The following is a 23528-nucleotide window of genomic DNA, read 5'->3' on the forward strand; positions in this document are numbered from 1 at the left end:
GGACAGATTTTAAGTCTATTAGCAGGAAGTTTTTATTTTCAACTAGAGCCTCTTTTAACATCAGCTGAAAGTTTATTTTGTGAGAAGGAAGGATAAAGCTGAGCATCTGTAGCACTCTAAGGAAGCAAAATCAGCCCAAGGGATAACAATTGCTTGATTTTTTTCATGTTCATGTTTTAGCATGAAATACAGAAATCAAGAAAATGCACTTTGGCAAAAGAAAGGAGAAAGAGCAAACACACAAGGAGTGTGTGCAGTTTGCAGCCTTACTGAAGAACAAAACTCTACCTGCCACCAGCCCTGGGCCACCCAGTTCAGGTTCCCAAAGCAGCTGTGGAAAGGCTCCACTTGGATTGCTCTGAGGATACTAAAGCAGTGACCAAGAGGGGATTTAAATCCATAATACTTCAGTATAGGCTAAAAATTCTCAAACATGTAATGGAGCAGAGACTGTTACACATAATGTTACCACGTGTACAAGTGCTGAGGTTACACTCTGCTCTTTCAGGCATCTTTCACTCTGCTGCAGCTACAAGGATTAAATTTATAAAAATGGAACCACCACCACACCAAACTTGTGGTGTTTTAACTGGAAATTATGGCAAAGGTTGTATTTAAAAAATACCTGATCAAGCATATTGAAGAATCATGGCCAAAATTGAAGTGCTCACTGTGAATGAAGCAGCCACAGAAACGAAAGGGGATGTCGAAGGATTGTAGGTCACTGGAGTGGCTGTAAACGGAGACTGCCCCTTTGGGAGCTGGAACAGACCCACGTGAGGCATGGCTGGCAGGGTCATGCTCTCTTGAAGCACCCATGGAAGGTCACAGGGATGTTCACCTCCACCTCGGCCCGGGCCACCTCGCTCATGTCCTTGGCACTGAGGATGAGCAGGTAGGCGGGCTTGGGCCCCGTGCCTGGGCTGACCACGATGCTCAGCACAACCCCTGCAGTGAAAACACAAAGGGGATGTCCCAGGTGAGTGTGGGAAGTGTCTGTCCCTGGGGCTGGGCATGGGAGAGCAGCCACTTGCACTCAGAACACTGTAAATCCCATTGGAATTGTGTGATCAATGGTGCTGAGGGAGGTGGTGAGTGACACTGGCTCAGGCTGTACAGAGAAGTTGTGGCTGCCCTGTCCCTGGAAGTGTCCAAGGCCAGGTTGGACGGGGCTTGGAGCAACCTGGGATAGTGGAAGGTGTCCCTGTCCATGGCAGGGGGCTGGAATTAAATGATCATTAAGATCCCTCCCAACCCAAACCATTCCATGATTCTATGATTGTATATTTATTTCTCATACTATTTGGGCTCTTGACACTGCTGGCTTTGCCAGCCTGTGGTGCTGTGGCACAGCAACTCCTATAATTCTTTTTAAAACTGTGAGAAAATTGCCAAAAAGCTAAAAAATTAAGACAACAGTTCACCTAGACCTTGAGGTCTTTCTCCTCTGTTTTCATTCAGTCTTAATTTTCCTGTATTTCCTCAGAAACTTCCCACCACCATTTGTACCTGGCACATCTGGTCCAGGAGCTGCCTGCAGGCTCTGCCCCTGCCCACCTCTGGCCCAGCCCTGCAGCCAGCCTGGTGTCAGCTGACAGAAACCTTCCCACTCCCAATGCCATGGACCCAAACCCCATGAGCATTACCATCATCTTCCTCCAGAGCATCCGGATGTGAAACAAAGATGGGCTCCGACGGGTACGAATCCGGCTCCTGCCACACCCAGGTCTCCTTGGTCTTAACATTCAGCTTGCAAAGCTAAAGGAGGGGAAAACCAAAAACCCCAGCTCAGAAATATTCTTTGTTGTCCTCAAACTGAACCCATCACCCATTCTTTGACAGTTACCCTGTCTGGGACAAAGTGATTCAGCCCCAGCCCATACGTGTACGTGTACGGCTTCCCACTGTATTTCTTGTAGTTGATCTGTGGGAACTCAAAGGCTACAATAAAAAATAAATATATAAAAGCATGAGGATCAGTGGGACAGGGAGTGCAGGCAGTACTTGTGCTGTTGGGATTTGGGGTCTCATTTGTACCGTGACGTGGCCCCGAGAAAATCACTTCAGGCTCCAGCCAGATTGTCTCGTCGCTGTGCAGCGTCGCTGTGGCTGTCGTGTAGGGCAGGGTGACCAGATTCTTCCCTGTGTCAGCCTGGCACAAAGAGAAACGCCCAGGACATTGGAGGAACACATTTTTGAGTCTCTTTGCACAGATCTGTTGCAAACATTGACCAGGGAAGGCGGCAGGACATAGCAGAGCCTCAGGAGCTGCAGGGAGGTAACTGCTGCCGTGTTCTTGGCAGTGGTGCAGAACTGTCTTGCTCCTCAGCCATCACTGTGCTCGTAAACACAACTTTCTTCCCCTCCTTGGGGCATTCAGAGGTTTTCATTAAGCACTGCCACGTGGGCTTGCCCTTCTCACTTGATCCGCAGCCCAATGAGCTCCATGGGCGGCTCAGCTGAGCACAGCCCTGGCAGCCCCTGGCCCACCCACCGGGGACCAAGAGAGCTGGAAAGGAACCCAACAGCCGCCAGCCAGTGAGCTCTGTGCCAGGCTGGCAGCTCCAGGGACCTCACACCGAGAGCTAGAGGACTGAACCACACATGTTCCTTCTCTGCCCCCTTCTCTGCTCCCAGGAGCAGTACCTTCCAGGATTAACTGCTGCCCCACAGCCTCTGCTATGAACAGAAATGTATGGAATCATCAAAGGGTTTGGTTTAGGAGGGACCTCAAAGCCCATCTCTTTCCATCCCCTGCCATGGGCAGGGACACCTTCCACTAGACCGGGTTGCTCCAAGCCCCGTCCAAACTGGACTTGAACACTTGCAGGGCTGGGGCAGCCACAACCGCTCTCAGCAGTTGTATGGAGAACAAACCAGAATAACACTGATGAGCTAAAGCAAAAATAAAGTTTCTCTGAGGACCTCTACTTTAAATTTCCTCTTCTCATTAAAATGTTGAATTTGAACCAGGCAGAGCCCTGTGCTGGCCCAGAGCGGGTACCTTGTCGATGTTGAGGGGCAGGACATATCTGCGGGCCTCGGGCTGCGGGGCCTTCTCTGCGTGGCGCTTCACCTCGTCCCAGTTTGCCCGGAGGTTGACCAAGTACAGGTAATTGTAAATAAACTCAAACCTGCAGGGAAACAGAATCACAGAGAGAAACAGAGATGGGTTTGCAAGTCGGAGTTGAAGTGCAGATGTTTTTTTCCTAAAATTCAGTAGATTCATAGAATGGTTTGGGTTGGGAGGGACCTTAGAAAGCTCATCCAGTTCCACCCCCTGCCATGGGCAGGGACACCTTCCACTAGCCCAGGTTGCTCTAAGCCCTGTCCAACCTGGCCTTGGACACTTCCAGGGACGGGCTAGCCACAGCTTCTCTAGGCACACAGAGTAACATGAGTCCCAGTCCAGCTCCTTGGCAGAGCTGAACTTTGTGTGCACCATTTCCCCTGGGAGGAAAACCAGCAATTTCTGGTGCTCAGCACAAGCACAGGATGGGGCTTGGAACAACCTGGTCTAGTGGAAGGTGTCCCTGTCCATGGCAGGGGGTGGAATGAGATGAACTTTAAGGTCCCTCCCAACCCAAACCACTCTGGGATCCTATGATTTTATGCCAGGATCAGCTCAACTCAAGGTGTCCTGGGTATGCAGCCGACACAGGGTTGGGCTTCATCATTTCAGAGCCACATTTCTGTGTTTCCACAAAGACCAGCATTCAAATCTCACCCAGACCCTGCTCAGTGCAGCCCCAGCCAAAATAGCATCAGCCCTCGGCAGTCACTGACATTTGTTAAAGTAAATAAAAGATAGAAATATTTTTTCTCTTGGAAAATGAATGTTAAATAGGCTCCTTGCACCTCTGGATAACTCCATGCTCTGTAGTCTGCATGTCCCCATGTGTTAGTGTTTAGATGAGTTGGTGCCAAGTGCCAGAGGTGATTCCAACGGTGTCTTGTGCAGGGCTCCACTGCCCTCCCCAGCTCGTGCAGGGGAAGTTGTGGTGCCCCAGGCCCCTCGGACTCACCCCTTCCATGTGCAAAGGTCGACGATCAGGAACCCGTTGTCCTCGTAGGTGTTGATGTGGTGGAAGAGGTTGAAGGCCGAGGTGCGGTACTTGAGGTTGAGGAGCCGGCCCTTCTTCTTCTCAGCCACGTGGATCCACACCTGAGGACCAACCAGCAGCTTTGCTTAGGCTCAGGGAAATGAAGGTGAAACCAATACCATGGACCTCCCAGTGTTGGGCTGGCTGCCCAGGCCAGCCCATTTGGGGACGCCCCTCTGCTTACCCCCATGGTTTCGTTTGACTCAAAGCAGTCCATGTAGTTGGCTCCCCAGAGGCTCCAGGAGGAGAGGAACTTGAGGAGGTTGATTTTCACTGGTGTTTCCACAAACACGATGTAGTTTGGGGTCAGCCCAAAGCTGTTTAGAAATGCAGGGGGGGCACATCAGGCTCACTGGCTTAGTTTGGACAACAACCACAAAGTGCTTCATCTTATCACATGGATCATCCCCTACAATTACCCTGATTTTGGTAAATCACCTAGTTTTTGTTGCTGATTATGTGTGAGAACAAGTCCCTGGTTCCAGCTGACCCCATGGAATGTTACCTGTGGACATAGGACGGCTTAAACCTGTCACTGCAAGGGAACTGCACCACCACCTGTGACTTGTTGATCGGGTCCTCCTTATCTGGAATGGGACAGGTGAGGGGTTAACAGAAGGTCTCACATAGTCTGTGCTTATTTACCCAGTAAATGTCTGCCTTCAACACAAAGGAAATTCATGGTTTAGAAACCACTTGAAAATGTTTCAAATACAACACTTAAAAAGTAAATAAAATCTAAGGAAGCTTGAAAAAAAAAAAACCACCAACCCTCATTTACAGGATAAGATTTTCCCAGGTGGCTCAGAGGCGGGATTGACTGACCTGCCTGCAGTGGAGGAATCCGGATGATGTTGTAGGCCAGGGCAAAGTTTTTTCCAAAGCAATTCCCAATGTTGTAAACTGTCCCATCATTCTCAATGTGGGGATGAGCCGTTACCCCGTTAATGGACACATATTTACAGAGATCCACCTGGAGAACAAAATGGAGACAATCAGGAGCTTCCCTGGCAGGAGATGGGGAGTCACTGGCTCTGCAAGTTGTCATGAGTCAACACATTCTTGCATTGGATGTGAGAAGTTCTTTTCTAAGGCTGCAATTGAGCTCCAATTTGCAAACTCCAGCCAAGCACGAACATGGAGTTGGAGCTCCAAGGGCTGGAGCTTTTCTGCTCTGGAGACAGGCTGGGAGAGCTGGGGGTGTTCACTTGGAGAAGAGAAGGCTCCAGGGACACCTCAGAGCCCTTCCAGTGCCTAAAGGGGCTCCAAGAGAGCTGGACAGGGACTTGGGACAAGGATCTGGAGGGACAGGACAAGGGGGAATGGCTTCACACTGCCAGAGGGCAGGGTTAGATGGGATATTGGGAAGGAATTGTTGGCTGTGAGGGTGGTGAGGCCCTGGCCCAGGTTGCCCAGAGAAGCTGTGGCTGCCCCATCCCTGGAAGTGTCCAAGGCCAGGTTGGATGGGGCTTGGAGCAACCTGGGATTGTGGAAGGTGTCCCTGCCCATGACAGGGGGTGGAGCGAGATGAGCTTTAAGGTCCCTTTCAACCCAAACCAGTATGTGATTACATGATTTTCATTCAGGACAAAACCCCACCTGCTTAATTGTCTCTAAGGTGTCTGGGTTAATCCTGGTTATGAAGTTGGTCTCAGTGCAGGCATAATAATCCTCACCCACAGGGTAGACATTAACCAGGGCATTGTCCGTGACCTCCACACCTTTGAAGTAGGAGAAGAACCTGAGCAGAGAGAATGGACAGGCAGTTAGGGCCTCTGGGAAGCAGGAGCTCTGTGGGACATGGCAGCAGTGGCTGCAGGACCCCAGTACCTGGAGAAGATGTTCTTGCAGGGGTCTGGGTACGCGTAGGTGCCAAACTCCGTTATGACAATCCTTTTCTCTGTCATTGCTCGCACATAACAGTCAGTCCTGATAAACCTGGGAGGGTGAGGAGGAGAAATCCCCTTACATATAAAACCACAACAGGCTGTGCAGTTAAATATGAATAAATACAAATAAATATGAATATTCCTGTGATAAAGCTCATGAGAGCCCCGGGTCCCCACAGCCTCATGTTTCATCTGGAGCTGGTTTAATGATATCACTGATACAGCTCTTCCAATAATCCCATGGACTAAAAATAACCGGTGCCTTCCAGAGCCTGTCCCCAGCACTCACAGTCAAGCAACTGCTTCCTGATTTATTCGTTTCTTGGAAAACCACCACGTACCTTCTGTGGTAGGTGACGTGCCCCTCCTTGAAGTCAAACTTGTGGAGCAATGCCTGGCCATCGAAGAGGTGGTAATAGGGCTCTGAGCCCACCTCAAACAAGCCAGGACCACACCTCAGGAGGCTTCCTCGCAGCCAGGTGGGAATCCTGCCTGTGGGAGAGGCAGTGTTGGGATGCACACGGCAAATCAGACCAAGGAATTTTTATGGTGACAACAAAAAGAACAAAACTTCGAATTAATTTTTTTAAGGCTTATGCAACTTCTTATTTAAACATACATGAGGTCTTGAAACTGTTTTCTTCCCCTCCACACCTGCTGTAGACCAAGACATTCAGTACTGAAATATCTAAAGGTTCTCCCATCCAATCTGTCCTTCCTCCACCCCAAATCCCTAGCCCTGTGAGGTCCTTTACTTCCAGCCCTTGTAAAGTCTCTGAGCCCTGGAGGCCCCTGAGCTCTGAGAACAAAGCCAGGCAGGAGGAGATCAGGGACCAGACCAACCTGTGACGTGGGTGGTCACTGGAGAGGACAGTTCCTCCACCGTCTCAAAGAGCTTCTTGTAGCCCCCAGCTGGATGCTCCACTCTGGAAGGGCAAAGCTGGGTTAGCCCGAGGTGGGCAGTGCTGGGAACCCCCTGCCAGGGAGGGGCAGTTCTTCTGGACACACTGAGCCATGACTTGCAAAGAACTTGAGGCATCAGGAGGGAAGAGCACTAGAACTGCATGGGGGGAAAGGCTGAGTGTGTGGAGGGAGAGGGAACACCGAGGGGAAAGCCCACACCACAGCCCTGCAGCAAACACTCCTATCCACTGATAAATCCAGGATAGTCCAGACATTAGGAAGCAGAATCCAGCTTTTATCTCCCAGGTTTTGGAGAAGCATTTTTTTGCCTTTTTTCTTTCTTTTTCTTTAAGCAAAGAATTAATTGTTGGATTCCAATTTTATCACTGCAAAGCCCATGAAGACACAGCTGACAGACCAGCGTGCTCTGCCCAGAGCGGCTGTGGCTGCCCCATCCCTGGAAGTGTCCAAGGCCAGGTGGAACAGGGCTTGGAGCAACCTGGTCTAGTGGAAAGGGAGTGGAATGAGATGGGATTTAAAATCCCTTCCAATCCAAACCCATTTGGGATTCTACGATTCTACTCCAAATACTGGACTATCCCCTGGAACCCAGAGGTGAGCCTATCCTCCTGGATCAGAACCACACCTTGGAATGGGAAGTACCATCCCCCTCCTCCTCCTGCCCCCTGAACCACACTGACCCCCGACCTCACAGCTGCCCCAGCCAATGCTCCATCAACATGGTGATCCATGATGCTCTCCCATAGAGAGGAGCTTCAGGAATACTCACTGGCTGTACATCCTCTCCCCGATGAAGGGCCTGAGCCTCCAGCAGCCAAGCTCAGAGCAGAGCCTTGTGCAGGGTATTTATGGGGTGCTGAGCCCTGCCCAGGGAAGCCCCTGCCAGTGAGAGCCCCCTGGGAACAGAGCTGGCTTTCACCACCCAAATCCTCCCGGGTTTGGGAGCTTTTGTCCTGCCCTCCACACAAAAAAGGGCTTTGACTGCTTTTGTGAGACCTAAATTCTTCCCAAGCAGAAGTGATTACAAAGAAAAAAATCCCAAGGAGTGAAACGGAGCGTGCTGGAGCCATGCCAGGCATTGGCACTGGCACTGGGCCCTGCTCTGGCACCACAGGGCACAGGAGACCTGCCTGGATCCAACATGGACCCAGGGCAGCACGGAATGGCTCTTCCAGAGCCTCCCCTTGGAGTGACAGGACATAGAGACATCCAGAGATAAGGAGATGCCAGTGTCAAACATCCTGGAATATCCTGAGTTGGAAGGGTCCCACAGGGATCATTGAGTCCAATCTCTGGACCTGCCCAGGACACCCCAACAATCCCCCCCGTCCCTGAGAGCATTGTTCAAACGCTGCTTGAGCTCTGGCAGCCTTGGGGCCATGATCACTGCCCTGGGGAGCCTGTTCAGTGCCCGACCACCCTCTGCAGAAAGAACCTTTTTGTGATATCCAAACTATATATCCCCTGGCATAGCTCCAGCCATTCCCTGATCCTGTCTCTGGTCACCAGAGCAGAGATCGGAGCTGCCCCTCAGGAGGAGCTGCAGACCCCAAGGTCTCTCTCAGACTCCTTCTCCAGGCTCGTCATCAGGAACCACCTGTAGCAAGAGTCAACATTTATGAAACAATAGTGCTGTAAAGAGTGATTTCAAAGATTAATGAAATCAGAGAGTTTAGTGCTGTCCCCTCACAGGCAGCTCATGGCAGAGGATGAAGATGTTCCATAATACCATGTACATTTGGGTGCTCCTCCCATATAGATGGAAACAGTGATCAAAGCTGGGGTGAAAGGAGAAAAATAGACTTTAAACATCCCTCTGTTTGATCTGCTGCCACAGCCATCACGTGAAGCTTGGCTTCCTTCCCTGGTTTTGTTTGTTTGCTCCCTCTTTTCAAGGCAGTGTTCTCATTTGGATTGAGGGTTCATTTAAGGCTTCTCACTGAAGGCACTGAGCCTTCAGGAGCTGTGACTGAGGCCTCCCATTAACTCTTTGGATTAATAACCATAATTATATGGTAATTTCTCAGTGGAAGTCTCCTGGCAATAAATAATATAAACTTGAGTGCAAACTCAAGGCCTCTCAGCATTGCAAGTCATGTGGAGACTTTTAATTAATTCCAGGACTCAAAACAGCATCTTAATGTTTGATGTCATGAAAATTCCATGTTTCCATGGTGACAGCATCTTCCCAGGCCCCATCCTTCTCCAGGCAGAGATCCCAAAACATCTCTGGTCCCACACACCAGCAGCCAAGTTCTCCTCCTGAATCTTACCTGACCAGGCAACTCTTCTGGTGTGACATCGACACCAGAACAGCACAGGACAGCAGACAACCTACAAACTCATTACAGAACTGCTCTTCCTTGCAATTAATACCATTAGAAAGGAGTTATTGGTGCTAATTAGCAAAAAGTGTGCTCTGAGGCACAAGCACCAGCAACTCCGCCTGCTTTTCTCTGCGGGAAAAGGAGGGAACAGTTATTGACCTCTGTCCATTTCAAGTGGATTAAAATACTCAAAGGCTGTAAAAAGGAAGGTGTGAGTAGCCTTAAGTTCCATATATGGAATTTTGGTCATTGATTTGTAACGTTTTATTGTCCCACAGTGAGTCAATTTGTCCATTTATTCCCATTTTTGTTAAGCTCTGTCAAAAACTTAGAAGGGAACATTAAATAACCTGGATCAAGAACTGGGAAAAATGAGGGCAGGCCTTTAAAAGCCAAATCCTGCAAAATGTGAGCTGCTCACCTAATCAGTTACTTAACTGGAACACATAAACAAAGCATTTACACAACAGGGAACAGGTTGGGAAGTGTTGGAATCAAGTTCAGACAGGTACTGGAGTGTTAAAAGGAGTTGACTGCAGGTGTTACAAGGGAGAAACATCTTGCACCTGCCCTGCAAGTGGAAAGTTATCTACAGGACATTGAAGCATCATTAAAATAGGTTAAATGGGGCTAATTTGGGTTTCTCACTTACAAAACCTTCAAAGAAAGAGCAAAAGGATATATTTTGGGAGAAAACTGAAGCCCAGCCTCATGGTCACAGATGTAGAAGTGTACCCACTTGCTGCATCATCCATCACTCCTATTATTTTGAGAATCACACCAATAGATCCAAAATAAATTTTCCATGAAAATGTCAGAAATATACTTAAAGACTTTTAATATAAATAAATATAGAAAAGTTAATGAGAGTTTTACAGATGAGATAAACACAAGCATTTCAGGGAGGCAGATAATAATTCATGGTGAACTTTTGGCTCTCCTGGTCCTGAACTCACAGAACTTCTTTTGTTTAAAGACAAATATTTTGAGAATAGAGAAGGCACTTAGTCACAATACACAGACATTAAAACCTACACAAACTACAATAAATGGCACAAATTCCTGACCAGACATTAAAAGGTTACAAGAGGCAGGTCATTAGTTTCCCATAGAAAACCATATATAAATTTTTGGTTAACAACAGCTTTGTGCTTATTTTCACATTTTCCTACATACATTATATTGTAATAATTTGTAAACAGATAAATATTTCTCTCTTAGAAGTTATTCAAAAGTATCTGCATAAAAAAAAGGGTATTTTGGCACCTTTCAGCACCTTATCCATGTAAACATTTCTTCCTTCTACACAGAGCCAGCATCAAATTCCTGCAGCAATTCCTCTGGTGAATCACTCAGACTCACATCCAGGAGATAAATGCCTCAAGTGTGGTGACATTAATACCTCAGGCTCCGAAACCTGGGCTTCCTCAGGCTGAGCATGGGCTGCTTGATGGTGGGTTTGTTCTCCAGCAGCATCGCTTCGCTCTCCGTCGTTGGAAACCTGTTCTGGTAGATCTGGGGGTATTCCCTCTGGAACTGAGCATACACAAGCAGCAATCACAATAAAATCCCACACTCCACCAAAAGACTCCAGCTAAAAAAAAGTCTGTTTTACCCAACTGGGAGCCAAGATTCACCTGCTCTGGAGCGGTTCTCCCAGAAAACCTTACTTACGACTCTGATTCCATCTCATTTCAATTCCTGCAGATACACAGCTAAAGGAAAATACCTGGAATCAGACGCATATTTGTGACATTTGGCCTGTTCCCTGTGTCAGGCCTTGGGAAGAGATGACTAACTGTAAATAATCTATACAGTAAATACACCTGAACATCAGCCAAACCTTTCCACTGCTGGATTCAACCTACCCCAAGTACCCAAAGCTGAACAATCATTGCAAAAGTTGTGACTTATCACACCATGGCTATCCCAGCTCAAATGGCAGGACTCTAATGATATGGTTCTGTGAAATTTAAAAGTCAGCTTTGCTCACTTGTGGCTCTCACAGTACAATTTGCTTTTGGACTTTGTGAGAATTCATCAAAAATTTAAGTATCTACTTTAAGTTTTACTATTAAAAGATTTTAGTTTATTTCCTTCCTCCTCTTTCACCTGTTGCTGTGAATCACATCTTAGCGCTCACTTATTCCAAGTTTTAATCAACTCTAATTAACTCTTTTTTACAGGCAGGAAGTTTTAATGATCTTGAACCAAAGTCCAGCCTCACTTTTACAGTCCAAGAAAGTTTCTACAACACACATGAAACTCAGTGTGGCAGGAGCTGGAGGAGGGGCACCAAAGAGTTCCTGCTCTGAAAAGCTGCTTGTTCAAATTTGAGTCACAAGATTTGCTTAGGAGATTCCAGGACAAGTACAAAGCTATTCCATTGGGCAGAAGAACTTGCCAAAGGTTTTTCTGCAAAAGAAAAACCCCTCCAGGATTAAATCCTGCCAGAACTGCTGTGTTTTAGCTTTAGTATTAGGCAAGATATTAGTAGGCCAGAGAAGTGCAAGATAATCTTGAGGAATATAAACGTTACAAAACACAAAGCCAAGGCCACAAAAAGAACAATTCAGGATTGCGAACAGATAAGAGGTTGGTCGCTGGTCTCCTAAAGCAAAAAATTATTGCTTTTAACACCTATTAGTTTTAAGCCCACTTATGGCATGTTAATGGTGACTTGTTGGCCAGTGCACCACAGGACACCAGGCTATAATTCCATTAGGTATTATTTAATGGAGAGCAGGATCTCAGAGTAACTTCATACTGGTTTTAAGCCATTATTTGAACACCCCAGAGACAGTGTCAAATGCTGTATGTTATCATGGAAGGTTTGGGTTGGGAAGGACCTTAAAGCTGACCTTGTTCCACCCCCCGCCACAGACAGGAACACCTTCCACTATCCCAGGTTGCTCCAAGCCCCATCCAACCTGGCCTTGGACACTTTCCAGGATGGGGCAGCCACAGCTGCTCTGGGCAACCTGTGCCAGGGCCTCACCACCCTCACAGGGAAGAATTCCTTCCCAATTTCCCATCTATCCCTGCCCTCTGGTAGTGGGAAGCCATTCCTCTCAGTATCAGAAACTGTCTTTAAAATCCCAACCAGAGCACACAAAACATCCAACAGCTCTTCTGAGCAAGTATTTCTCACCAAACACTCTCTTCCCCCCCTCTTCTGCACCAGGCTCTGTTGACTGAGCCCTTCCCTCACAAAGGCATTTCAGAAGCAGGTGAAAGTTCCTCACCTGCTTTAACTTTTTCTTTTTGTCCTTCACAGACAAGTTTTTATCCTTGATAATGTTCTCCAAGAGCTCTGTCACTGCAGCTTGAGAGGTAGAAACCTTTTGTTCCTCGAACTCCTGAGGAGTGATTTGTTTGCAGTAGGAATACGTTGGCAATATGGCACAAATTTCTTCCTTGGGACATTTGCACTGGAAGAAAAAGAGGTCTGTAAATACTCAACTGATTCTGTACTATTTCAGTAAGAACTCACAAACATCCACACCCACTAACTTACAGTGGCATCACAGCTGCAAAACATTATAATTAATATCTATACACTGAAACCATACTGGTTTTATTTGCATTTTCCCATCCCACCTTCAGAACAATTAGCAAATGAATTTAAACTCCCCTAGTACCACCAACCTGAGCCACCCTCGCGTATTCAAGGTGGTCTCGCACAGCGACCTGCAGGTGAGTTGGGACCTGGAATATTTCCTGCTGATGGTCCATCAGAAATGAAACCAGTCGTGTAGAAAGCAGCTCATCCAGGTCCGCTTCCTCTGCACAGCGCAGCACACAGCGGGAAAACGTCTGGATCAGCTGGGAGAGTCCAGTATATCAGTAAGTACACACAGTTGTGGATTTATTTGCCTTCTCTCCACTCTACACAGTGGCACAATAAATTCTTCACACCAATTTTCACCGCAATTTTTCTTGCCTGCACCACTGGTCAAGCAAGGAAGGAAACTGATTTTAGGGTTTTTTAAAGTAACTTCTTATAACCTAAGACTTCTACTTCTCTTGAACTGAACAGCACCTTCAATTAAGAAATACATTATAAAGAACCTATAGAAACCTACAGAAAAATGTACATCTTCACAGAATCACAGAATAGAATCACAGACTGGTTTGGGTTGGGAGGGACCTTAAAGCCCATCCAGTTCCACCCCCTGCCATGACCAGGGACACCTTCCACTAGACCAGGTTGCTCCACGCCCCATCCAACCCGGCCTTGGACACTTCCAGAGATGGGGCAGCCACAGCTCCTCTTCAATGTTATAATTCTAAATGGCACTCGGGTGAGAAATCAGACTAAAGTACTCTTTTAAGAAGTGATTTCTCTTCTCCCCCCTACATAAACAAAAGCAATGTGAATATTTGAAGTCTCTTAGGATGGAGACAAGAAAGTGCTTGTTCAAGTCAGATTTTTGTGCATATTCTGGAGGTGAAAAATCTGCCTGTTAATACTTGCAGCATGCTGAACTTGAGGTTCTTGTCTCACTGCTTTAAACAGTGATTCTGAGCATAACTTCAGCGATACTCTTACAATAACAGGCATACTGCCCTTGTGGCTCTCTTACCAAGGACCTGTTGCCCATGGCATTGTGCAGCCGTGGCATGTCAACATTCCCACTGATCCGGGTGATCATCCGCATCAGGAGCTGGAGCCTCCTACGGTTTGGGGGTGGGAGCAGCAAACAGCAGATCTGCAGAGCTTCCACAGCAATCCTTTCCAAGTGAGGCTGCAGGAGATCTGCAAGTCAATTGCAAAGACAGCTGGCATTAAGATTTGAATCAACTCTCAGTGTATTTTTTACAACAGTACCAGAAATCTCTTATTTTACCAAGGTGATTATCAATGTTTCAGAGAAATCTGCTGTAATGCAGTAGATAAGGTAAGGACCTTTGTTGGTGTGGTCATCTTCAACTTGCTTCATTAGGAGAAATTGCTGGGGCAATAAAGATCGTAATACAATTAAAGAATGACACTAATGTTATTCCCAGAAAATGTTATTCAAAGACCATAAAAATACATCATCTCCAACAAACAGGTCTGTGCTAATTCTCATTCTCAGTGTCTGGGGCGGGATCTCTTATCACTTACCTGAGCAGAAAGGTCAGTTACCGACACGTCAATTCTTACTCAAAAGACACTACATGTTACTATTTGTTAGCAGAGCTACAGAAACTTAAAAAATGCTATTCAGCAACCAGATTTTTTAAAAAAAAAACCTCACAAATCCATGTTCTATGCATTTCAACAAACCTAGCAACAGTGCCAGAGGTGGAGGAAGCAGAGATTAGTCAGGCCATACAACAAGCAGTACAACATGCTGTAGAAAGCCATCTTACTTTGCGTGCCAGTCAACACACAAGGGGAGGGGGTGAAAGAGCTTTCTGAGAGTTCTGTGCTGCTTCTGCAGAGTCTCTTTTTGATGGTGATTTCGGAATCCTCAGTCCTGATGTCCACTGAAGCAGCCACCCCAGGGGGATTTGGTTTTCCTTGCCCCCAGAGCCCCCTTGGCATTACTGTGATTTCAGCAACTGGTCTGTTAATGACTGTGCAGCTTCTGCAGTTCCTCCTGCCCAGTGAACTCAGAGAGTGGCGCATCTGCTTCGACCCGTGAGTGTCATCCAACAGCTCGTCCTGAAGAGCTGAGGCAGACACTCTCTTGATGCCCTGGGTTTGTGTTTGACAGATGTTATCACAGCCCACCTCCAACACAGATTTAGCTTTGTGCTCACACAGCAGTGACTGGTCTCCATTTCTTGTGATAGTGTTCACACCACCTTCCCTGAGGGAATCACATCCTCCTTTGCTACACACACTTGAAGGAGGAGCTCCGATTCTTTCCAAGGAGTAACATCTTGTCCTAAATGCTCCAGGTGGAGCTTGTTTGTTCCTGAAACCTGAAAGATTCTGACAGCTTCCTCCTATCAGATTACCAGCACTACCTTGCTGATGTCTCAGTTTATACTGCTGCCATTTCTCTGTATGTTGGTTTTGGACAGTTAGCTCTTCTGAAGAAAACCTCCTGGAAGCTTCATCTTTCTTTTTCTTGTCAGGCTCTTTGTGGATCAGACTTAGGAGAAGACACTCAGTTGACTTGAAAGAGTTCAAGTGAAGAGTTTTTGAAGGCTGTGGGTCACATTTCTCATCTTGGACAGAACGTTTTCCACTGCACAGATCTGGAATTGTGATGTAGCCACACATAACTATCAGAAAATGAAATAGAAGTTAAGATGCAAGTGGTATGAAAATGGACCAGCTCTGAAAGCTGCTACCTGAGCAGAGAAGACAACAAAGGGAAGATATTAATTTATAGTCGACTGTTAGTAAAACCTAAGAAGAATTTAGCTCAGTCCAAAAGCAATTTAACAAGATAATTGCAACCAACATGCAAGAATAAAAAAGGTAACGCACTGCAGTAGTGAGGACAGACAGAATGAGCTGTATTTTTAAGTTCCTGAATATTTAGAATGTGCGCTCAGACAGCAATTTAAATGGAAATCACGAGACAGAACTACATTTCAAATAATACTTTAATACAGAGTGAGAGCAGTGATGATCCTCCTCAGATTCAAGCTGCCACACAGATTAGGGATCAAGGTCTGCTTTGATTTACAGATTTGTTCCCCAGCTGATATGAACTTACAGTTTTACTGATCCTTTCTAAATTCATACTTACCTAAAATATTAACAAAAAGTTCATAGTATTCAAAAGTAAGTAATGGCTCTGGGAGACTGAGAAAATAATCAGCAACTGTTCTGAACACGTCCCGTTCAAACCCACTGTAAGTTGTTTGGCTCATGTCATTGTTTCTGGGCCCTGAAAAGAAGTGAAGAAAGAAAATTCACACAAAAAATTTCACAACTGCATTATAAAACAAATAATAATGAATATTCACTTTCAACACTCAAAATAGGTTTCTGTAACTTAAAAGCTCTTCAGTGACTTACAGTATGCAAGGCACTTCATAGCTGACAGCACCCAGTGAGGGAGGTCTTCTAAAATATAAACAAACAATGACATTATTTGTACATAAGCCCAAAGATTTAATGACTAATACAAACAATGGCACACATATTAAATAACACCTCAATTACAAAATACCAGATTTTAAATTAATTTTAAATATTGCTACACATGTAATTTTGACAGGATAAGGGGGAATGGCTTTTAGTTGAAGGAAGGCAGGTTTAGATTAGATATTAGGGAGAAATTCTTGGCTGTGAGGGCGGTGAGGCCCTGGCAACAGGTTGCCCAGAGAAGCTGTGGCTGCCCCATCCCTGGAAGCATCGAAGGCTAGGTTGGACAGGGTTTGGAGCAACTTGGGATAGTGGAAAGTGTCCTACTATCCTAGCTCCATTTCCCACCCAGGGAGGGTTACAAACCAAGGCAGGGGGTGGGACTGGATGAGCTTTAAGGTTCCTCCTAACCCAAAATATTCCAGGATTCTGTGACTATCTCGTTGTATAAAGAGTGAATGCAATATACCTACAAATCTTCTAGACAAATATACTGAACTGTACTGTGGTTTGGGAAAAAACTGTAAAAATACAGACCACGAAATATATTACTTATTGTCGTAATTACATCACATAGAATCCTGAAGCGAAACCAGGGAAATCCATCTTACCTGACTTGTTCTGCAGAATCACCACCCCGTGTTTGCTGGTGTTGCTCATGTTGTACATGACGTGCTCAGGGACCACCTGTGCTGGCTGCAGAACCTCCTCCAGCGACGGGAGGCCCAGGATGGTCTGCAAACTGTGGGGAGCAAGAGCATGGGGTGTCTAGGTTTGTAATAATGAAGGAAAAACCAGTTCTTTCCCTATCTATTCAAAACCAGGTGCTTAAAAAGCTCATCTGCTGTTTAATAAATTCTCACTTTCAGGAGAACAATTTGAGGACATGCTCTTCTCTGGGACAAACAGCAACAACCAGTAAGGAAGAGCATCTGTGGTACTCAAATATACTTCAGCAACAGCAAATAATCAAGAATTCCTTAAATGCAACAATTCAATGATAATAAACACACTAGGAAACCTATGTAGAGAATAGTCAGTAAAAATCTGCAACTTAAAAAGGCTGATGGGCTATTTCACACCCAAAGCACTTGTATGAGAAGGTGCTATTTATGATTTATTACTTACTGTATCAGAATGATATTTCTCCAAGTTTCTTGCACATATTGCTGGCTTATTTCTTTCCTTTGTAGTGTGTCTTCCTTGTTCTCTTTTATCACATCAGGTTTTGTTTTTTCTAGGTTTTCCTGAAAATGAGAAGTTTATAATGTAAGATAAACAAGACTCAAGATAATCCAAAATTAAGTAATTAAAAAACTGGAATCAGAAGTATAGGGAATTCTGTGGAACAATAAATTCCATATGGTATTTCAGCTTTAGCACTGAAATGTAAGCACACACAACTAAAAAGCAAAAGAGGATACTGAAAAAAGACCTGATCGATCCCCAAAGTAGCAATTTAAAAGGTAGAAACATCTCACATCCAAATGTATTTGTAAATGATTTATCCTCCTTTAGGATTGGAATCTAAATTCAGAATTTATGCACATACACAAATTTCAAATGAATAAAGGGACACACATTCAACCTTTTCCAAAAAGCTGACCAGTTAAATAATTTGTATCTTTTATTTGTCCCTCCCAATACTTCCAGAAGCAAACAAAAATCCTCCCATACCAATTTATTTCTTAATACTTCTCAATTTCTTAACTACCAAATTACTTCTCAAGCTGAAAGGCCACAACAGAACAGTGACACCAAAAGGTGATTGCTTCTAGTTTTATGTTTTTGAAGAATAAAGACAATACAAGACAACTGCAATGACGTAAGAAACAGAAGTTATTACCAGGGACTGCAGTAACTCGTGTTTTTTCAAAGTCCTCTTGGATAAATGGGGCAGTTTAAAAAGTTTTTCTTTGTCTGTAGGGAAGTTTTCCAAGTTCTCTCTTGGCGGGCTTGGTAGAGGTTTAACTGGAGATGTTGAAGGAAATCTGTAATGGGTGGGAGAGATAAGTGAAATAGATTCAGGATAGATTAGAAATGTCATAGCTGGGCTTCGGGAACGAAGATTTGGGAAAGGTCTCTACCCATGTTTGTCACAAGTGCGCTGGTGGCTAAAATCAGAAATAAAATAAGTTACTTAAGCAAAACAATACCCTGTGACTCCATACCAGTGTGACTCTAAGATTCTGAAGAGATTCAGGAAAATAAGAAGGAAAACACTGATTTTTCTTTTTCTTCATCATATGATAGATTAACTTTGGGCTATTTTTTGTGATGCCAAAGTCACGCTGAAGATGCTCAGATGTTTACAGAGCACTGAGCCCAGAATTTGAGAAGTGAAGGCCATTACCACCTTTCATTTTAGAGCTTTTTGGCTCCGTTTCCCATTTAGACTTTCTGTAAAAGGTACAGGAGAAATAAGCACATCAGGGAGCTACTACAAACCACTCCTTGACTCCCCTTCAAAGCACTGGAGTGCAGAATGTATTCCAATGAAAAGCTTGGATAGACAAGAGCATGGAAACAACCCAGAGCAGATAAGATGTATGGTCTATACTGAGAATCAGAACAAAGTAAAACACTGAAAGGAGCAAAACAATGCTAATAATTAAATTTTTGGCCCAACTGCTCAGCCTAAATCTGAGTATTTTAAAATCAAATTCTCAACCTGAAGAGCCATTAAATAATTTTCATCTCAATACCTGTACAAGGCACCATTGTCTTCCAGATTTTCAGCTCCCCACCTCCCTTTTATATCCTCAATGACGTGGTTCTTGAGGAATTTCCTCAGTAACTGCACCGTTTGCTGCCTGGTCACCTCGGGGCCGAAGTTGCTGTTATTCCTGAGAACCTCATGGAGCCAATCCACAGCTTCCGAGGCAGTGAAACAGCTCCCGTGCTTCCTGAAGTGCTGCCTGTGTTTCCTCAGGGGCATTCCCGCTCGGAAGTACTTGGTGATCTCGTTCCACTGCACGGGAAACAAAACAGCCAAAACTGGAAAATTAAAGCCTCAAGCTGAGCATTGCGAATATCAGTGGCAAGGCGTAGGGGGACCCAGCGCACCCGCATATCGTGACAGTGGGCAGGGGTTGTTCCAGGGCACCCGCATGTCACGACAGCAGGTGGGTGGCCCTAAGGCACCCACACGTCGTGACAGGAGTCACAGGATGGGAGGTAGCAAGGTACCCATATATCGTGATAGCAGGCACGGGGAGAGTGTCCCTGGGCACCCACATGTCGTGACAGTGGCCATGAGACACCACGGCACCCACACGCCGTGGCAGGGGGTGTCCCAGGGCACCCACGTGTCGCGACAAGGGCAGGGGGTCCCAGGGCACCCACGTGTCACGACAGCACCTAGGAGGGGCAGAGTCGCCTCCTGTCCAACAGCGCTTCCACGGGTGACACTGGCAGCCCGCTCCCCCGGCAGCCGCCCGCTCCCCTGGCGCAGCCCCCGCCGCGCCCCGCTCCCCGGTGCTCACCAGGCGGGTGGCGCGGTACGGCCCCGGCCCCGGCCCCGGCCCCGGCCCCGGCCCCGGCCCCGGCCCCGGCCCCGGCCCCGGCCCCGGCCCCGCCATCGCGGCCCCTCCGCCGGCCCAGGACGGGCACAGCGCCCCCTATCAGCCCACACGCCACCAACGGCCGCCGCCGTTCGAATCCGCCGGCGGCCGCGGATTGGGCGATCCATGGGGCATGTGACGCGTGACGTCATGCGGGCCGGCCCGAGGGACGGCGTGGCCGCGGGTTCGGTTCCCGCCCCGAGCGGGTCCTGAGCAGCGTTACAGGCGTTAATTACCTAACAGCGATGAGCAGTAATCAATTAATCCCAGCTAATTACTTAACATTAATTACCGTGCTGTGACACCTGGCCCCACCTCATGTCCGAGCCGCTCCAGAGGTGAAGGTGTGGCTTGGCAGCACCTCAGGAGGATGAGTGGATGTCAATAAAACTTGTTCTGTTTGTGAAACTTTGATCTCATTGTCAGGGGAGAAGGAGATAAAAACCTACATGAAATGTTACCTTTTGCATAGAATCCCAGAATGATTCGGGTTGGGAAGGACTTTAAAGCTCATCCAATCCCACCCCTTCCATGGGCAGGGACACATTCCACTAGCCCAGGTTGCTCCAGGCCCCATCCAACCTGGCCTTGGACACTTCCAGGGATGGGGCAGCCACAGCTTCTCTGGACAACCTGTGCCAGGGCCTCACCACCCTCACAGACGAGAATTTTTTCCTAATATCCAGACTAAATTTCCCCTCTCCCAGTTTGAACACATTACTCCTTGTCCTGCCACTCCAGCTCCTGATAAACAGTCTCTCTCCAGTTCCCTATAGCCCCTTCAGACACTGGAAGGTGCTCCGAGGTCTACGCAACCCTCTCCTCTCCAGGCTGACCAGCTCCAGACTCTCTCCATAGGGAAGGCGCTCCACTCCTCTTATCAACTTCATGACTTTCTCTGGACTTGTGCCAACAGTTCCATATCCTTCCCATGTTGGGGACACCAAAACTCTACCCAGTGACCCAGGTCAGGTCTCACAAAAGCAGAGCAGAGGGGGAGAATCATCTCCAACCTAGTGGCACACTCCTTTGGATGCAGCCCAGGATTCAGAGCATCTTCCCAGACAACACTCGAAGAGGCAGGTGGGGCTGACGCACCTCTTAGGTCCCATGGGATCAGTACAGAGCTTACATGCAACATTAACTGCTCTAAAAAATGTGTCCTTTCAGCTCCCCCCTTCATCCTGGGCATTTCCTACAGATACAGGTACTCTAGAGACCACTCTCCCCAAAAAAACCACCAAACCAACCCCAACAAGTATTACAACAGCATGGCTTTCATCGTTTGGCTTTTAAGCTCAGATCCTCTAGACCAAATATATTTGTAACCTGGGAGATATAAATACCCCACGAGTGTTTTATTTCACCTTGATGCAGCCATCCATTGCTCAGATGCTTTAGTCACACCCCTTAAACTTCTTTTATAGTCAATAAAGACACACAAATACCTCAGACACTTTTATAAGAAAGAATAAAACCATCACTGCAGTGAGAAAACACACCAGCATAACAAATAGACTGAAGCAATGGATGGCTGTATCAGACTCAAAGCTACAGCCCAGGGAAAATAATAGAAATAAAAATCCAAAACACACAGGCATCTAAGTGGTGCCTCCCAGCATAACCAGGGCTCAAACACCCCTGGGAAAACTATATAACCAGTATAGAAAAGGGCTGGCTGTGCTGCTTTTATGTGCTTGCAAAAGGATTTGCAGGTGCCACTCAGAGCTGGTTTCTGGTAACTTCTCTCAGGTGTTTGAGCTGTGGCACCTGCTGGAGACCATTCAAAACTCAGTGAAGATGTATTAATTACTGATTAGAATAAGAAAGATCTGTATTCTCTTATTAAATTCAAAAACTTCAGGGATCTTTTTCATCACTTACGTTACAACCACTCACCTCCTGTTTTCCTTTCTCATTAAACTGAGAACAAACCAAGACACAAATGCTGATTTTCCCACTAACCCAGGCTCTGAACCTATGCAAGGGTATAAATCAATTTAGTGATTATCTTAGGGAAATCCCCCCATGAGTAAAGCCTGCAGAAAGTGATGACTCCAAGTGTTTTACAATGGATTAAATGGATTACTTCCCATACTCCTTCTCTCAGGTCATTTAAAAATGTAATGCTTGATGTATTTACATCCAACCTCCTGCTTACAAATGATGTAATACATTTTGTAAACCTTCATCTCTTAGAGCAAGTAAAGAGATTTTAGGGACATGTCTGTAAAAGTGTGGTGTATTTTTATCCCCCCACACTCATGAATAGATGCAATCAACTGGAAATATAGTCACCCTTAAAAATGATTGGAGGGCACCTTCAGGTCACTAAAAATATTCCTAGAGCCAGTTTTTATGGTTTTACAATGAGATTTCCTTATGCTTCAGTCTTTTTCTTTCCTTTATTCTCATTAGAGAATTACAAATACCTACCCGGGTATCAATCCACACTGAGAGCATCAATGGGACTCTTCCCATACAAAGGTCAGCAAAACACAGAAAGGGAGTAAAGCTTTATTTTCTGCTTCTCATTTATAATTATTTGATGGTGTCTACTACCAGCCACAGTGGAAGGGCAAATAAAGAGAGATTAATAGAGTTCTTTTGGAATATCAACGTTATGGCCGTGCCTCTGGATTGTTTTTCACTGTGTGAGCTGAACATGCTGTAGGTCTTTGTTCTAGTGGGCTTTAGACATAGGAATGAAGCTAATTGGAAACACTTAATGTTGATCTCCTGATGTTTAGTGCAGCTGAATTAACATCCTTGGCCTTAAGTTCAAATAGGGACTGATTTAAAAACATAAAGGAATTTAGATTATGGACTGTTCCCTGGGGAAGCTGTGGCTGCCCCATCCCTGGAAGTGTCCAAGACCAGGTTGGATGGGGCTTGGAGCAACCTGGGACAGTGGAAGGTGTCCCTACCCATGCCAGGAGTGGAATTGGATGGGCTTTAAGGTCTCTCCCAACCCAAACCAGTCTGGGATTTTGTGATTTTGTGTTTCTTTACAACAACCAAGTGTTGGGTTTGATCTCTAGTAAGGCCAAGCACATACAACTGTAGTAACAGCTATGATAGTTCTGCTGCTGGGACAACCAGGAGCAATGATGGAAAACTGAAATATTTGGATTTTTGGTGTAAGCACAGTGAGTAGGAAAGCTAAGAGTGGGGCCCAGCAGTGCTGTGAAGTGCTATGGAGGTTTCAGGCTTTGTTACTGTGATGCTGCTACTCTTTTATGCACATCTCTTTAAGTTGTGACTGGGGGCATTGCTTCTATATTCAGAGTAGGCGAAACAAATTGCCTGATATTTAGTGCAATGAAACAAACAGCATAAAACTGTGTAACAGCTGAAAGATATGTGAGTCCTTAATGCAAAGTTCTCATTGAGATAACCAGGTAGGAACTCAGCTGTACATTGATGAAACATTTAAGCAATTCTTTGCCCCTGAGAACATTATGCATCATTTTTTGAGGATATTAAAAATTGAGAGCTGGATTTTACTTTTTTCAATTTTTTAATACAGACTGTAAAAGAGCAACATTTTGTAGACAAAGAACCTATTCTGGGCTGGATGTGACTGGGGGAAAATGTGCATCGGAGACAAACTGCAGCAATTGCCACCATTTCATTGCAATGAAGTTTTTTTTCTTAGAAAAGCAATTCTGTGGAATTTCACAGCT

At 45.9% G+C, this 23528-nt stretch overlaps 2 protein-coding genes across 3 annotated transcripts; both read right to left on the reverse strand.

Moving 5' to 3' along the window:
- Nucleotides 1–7: 7 nt before the first annotated feature.
- RPE65 (retinoid isomerohydrolase RPE65) lies at nt 8–8203 on the reverse strand. 2 transcript variants are annotated; one of them, XM_027719048.2, is made up of 14 exons: nt 7686–8203; nt 6836–6918; nt 6334–6484; nt 5934–6041; nt 5703–5844; nt 4929–5076; nt 4609–4690; nt 4288–4420; nt 4026–4165; nt 3005–3134; nt 2038–2152; nt 1847–1941; nt 1647–1758; nt 8–948 (listed from the first exon to the last, which is right to left on the reverse strand). In XM_027719048.2, the coding sequence occupies exons 1-14, from the start codon at nt 7694–7696 to the stop codon at nt 797–799; spliced, it is 1602 nt and encodes a 533-aa protein (XP_027574849.1). In that variant the 5' UTR covers nt 7697–8203; the 3' UTR covers nt 8–796. The 2 variants fall into 2 exon arrangements, with proteins under 2 accessions (XP_027574849.1, XP_027574848.1); XM_027719047.2 differs by having other exon boundaries at nt 1847–2152.
- A 1861-nt stretch (nt 8204–10064) lies between these two features.
- On the reverse strand, nt 10065–19860 carry DEPDC1 (DEP domain containing 1). The gene is made up of 11 exons (XM_027719078.2): nt 19765–19860; nt 18985–19250; nt 18126–18270; nt 17408–17526; nt 16891–17021; nt 16211–16258; nt 15939–16079; nt 13830–14002; nt 12892–13068; nt 12489–12674; nt 10065–10779 (listed from the first exon to the last, which is right to left on the reverse strand). The coding sequence occupies exons 1-11, from the start codon at nt 19858–19860 to the stop codon at nt 10639–10641; spliced, it is 1623 nt and encodes a 540-aa protein (XP_027574879.2). The 3' UTR covers nt 10065–10638.
- Nucleotides 19861–23528: the final 3668 nt, after the last annotated feature.

Source organism: Pipra filicauda, unplaced genomic scaffold (assembly GCF_003945595.2).
Source record: "Pipra filicauda isolate LSUMZ 115617 unplaced genomic scaffold, ASM394559v2 scaffold295_size919547_pilon, whole genome shotgun sequence".
In the NCBI taxonomy this organism is placed as follows: domain Eukaryota; kingdom Metazoa; phylum Chordata; class Aves; order Passeriformes; family Pipridae; genus Pipra; species Pipra filicauda.

What these genes read in the sequence shown, in the direction of transcription:
- RPE65 (XM_027719047.2), bottom strand. An exon ending in CCTTAGAGACAATTAAGCAG is followed by an intron (nt 5,077 to 5,702) that starts GTGGGGTTTTGT and finishes TTTGTTCTCCAG; the next exon opens with GTGGATCTCTGTAAATATGT. An exon ending in GACCTTTGCACATGGAAGGG is followed by an intron (nt 3,135 to 4,025) that starts GTGAGTCCGAGG and finishes GTTTCCCTGCAG; the next exon opens with GTTTGAGTTTATTTACAATT.
- DEPDC1 (XM_027719078.2), bottom strand. Translation starts at nt 19,860, where the DNA reads ATGGCGGGGCCGGGGCCGGGGCCGGGGCCGGGGCCGGGGCCGGGGCCG. An exon ending in ACGAGTTACTGCAGTCCCTG is followed by an intron (nt 17,527 to 18,125) that starts GTAATAACTTCT and finishes TCTCATTTTCAG; the next exon opens with GAAAACCTAGAAAAAACAAA. An exon ending in AAAAGAAAAAGTTAAAGCAG is followed by an intron (nt 10,780 to 12,488) that starts GTGAGGAACTTT and finishes GTGTATGCTCAG; the next exon opens with TTCCAGAGGGAATACCCCCA.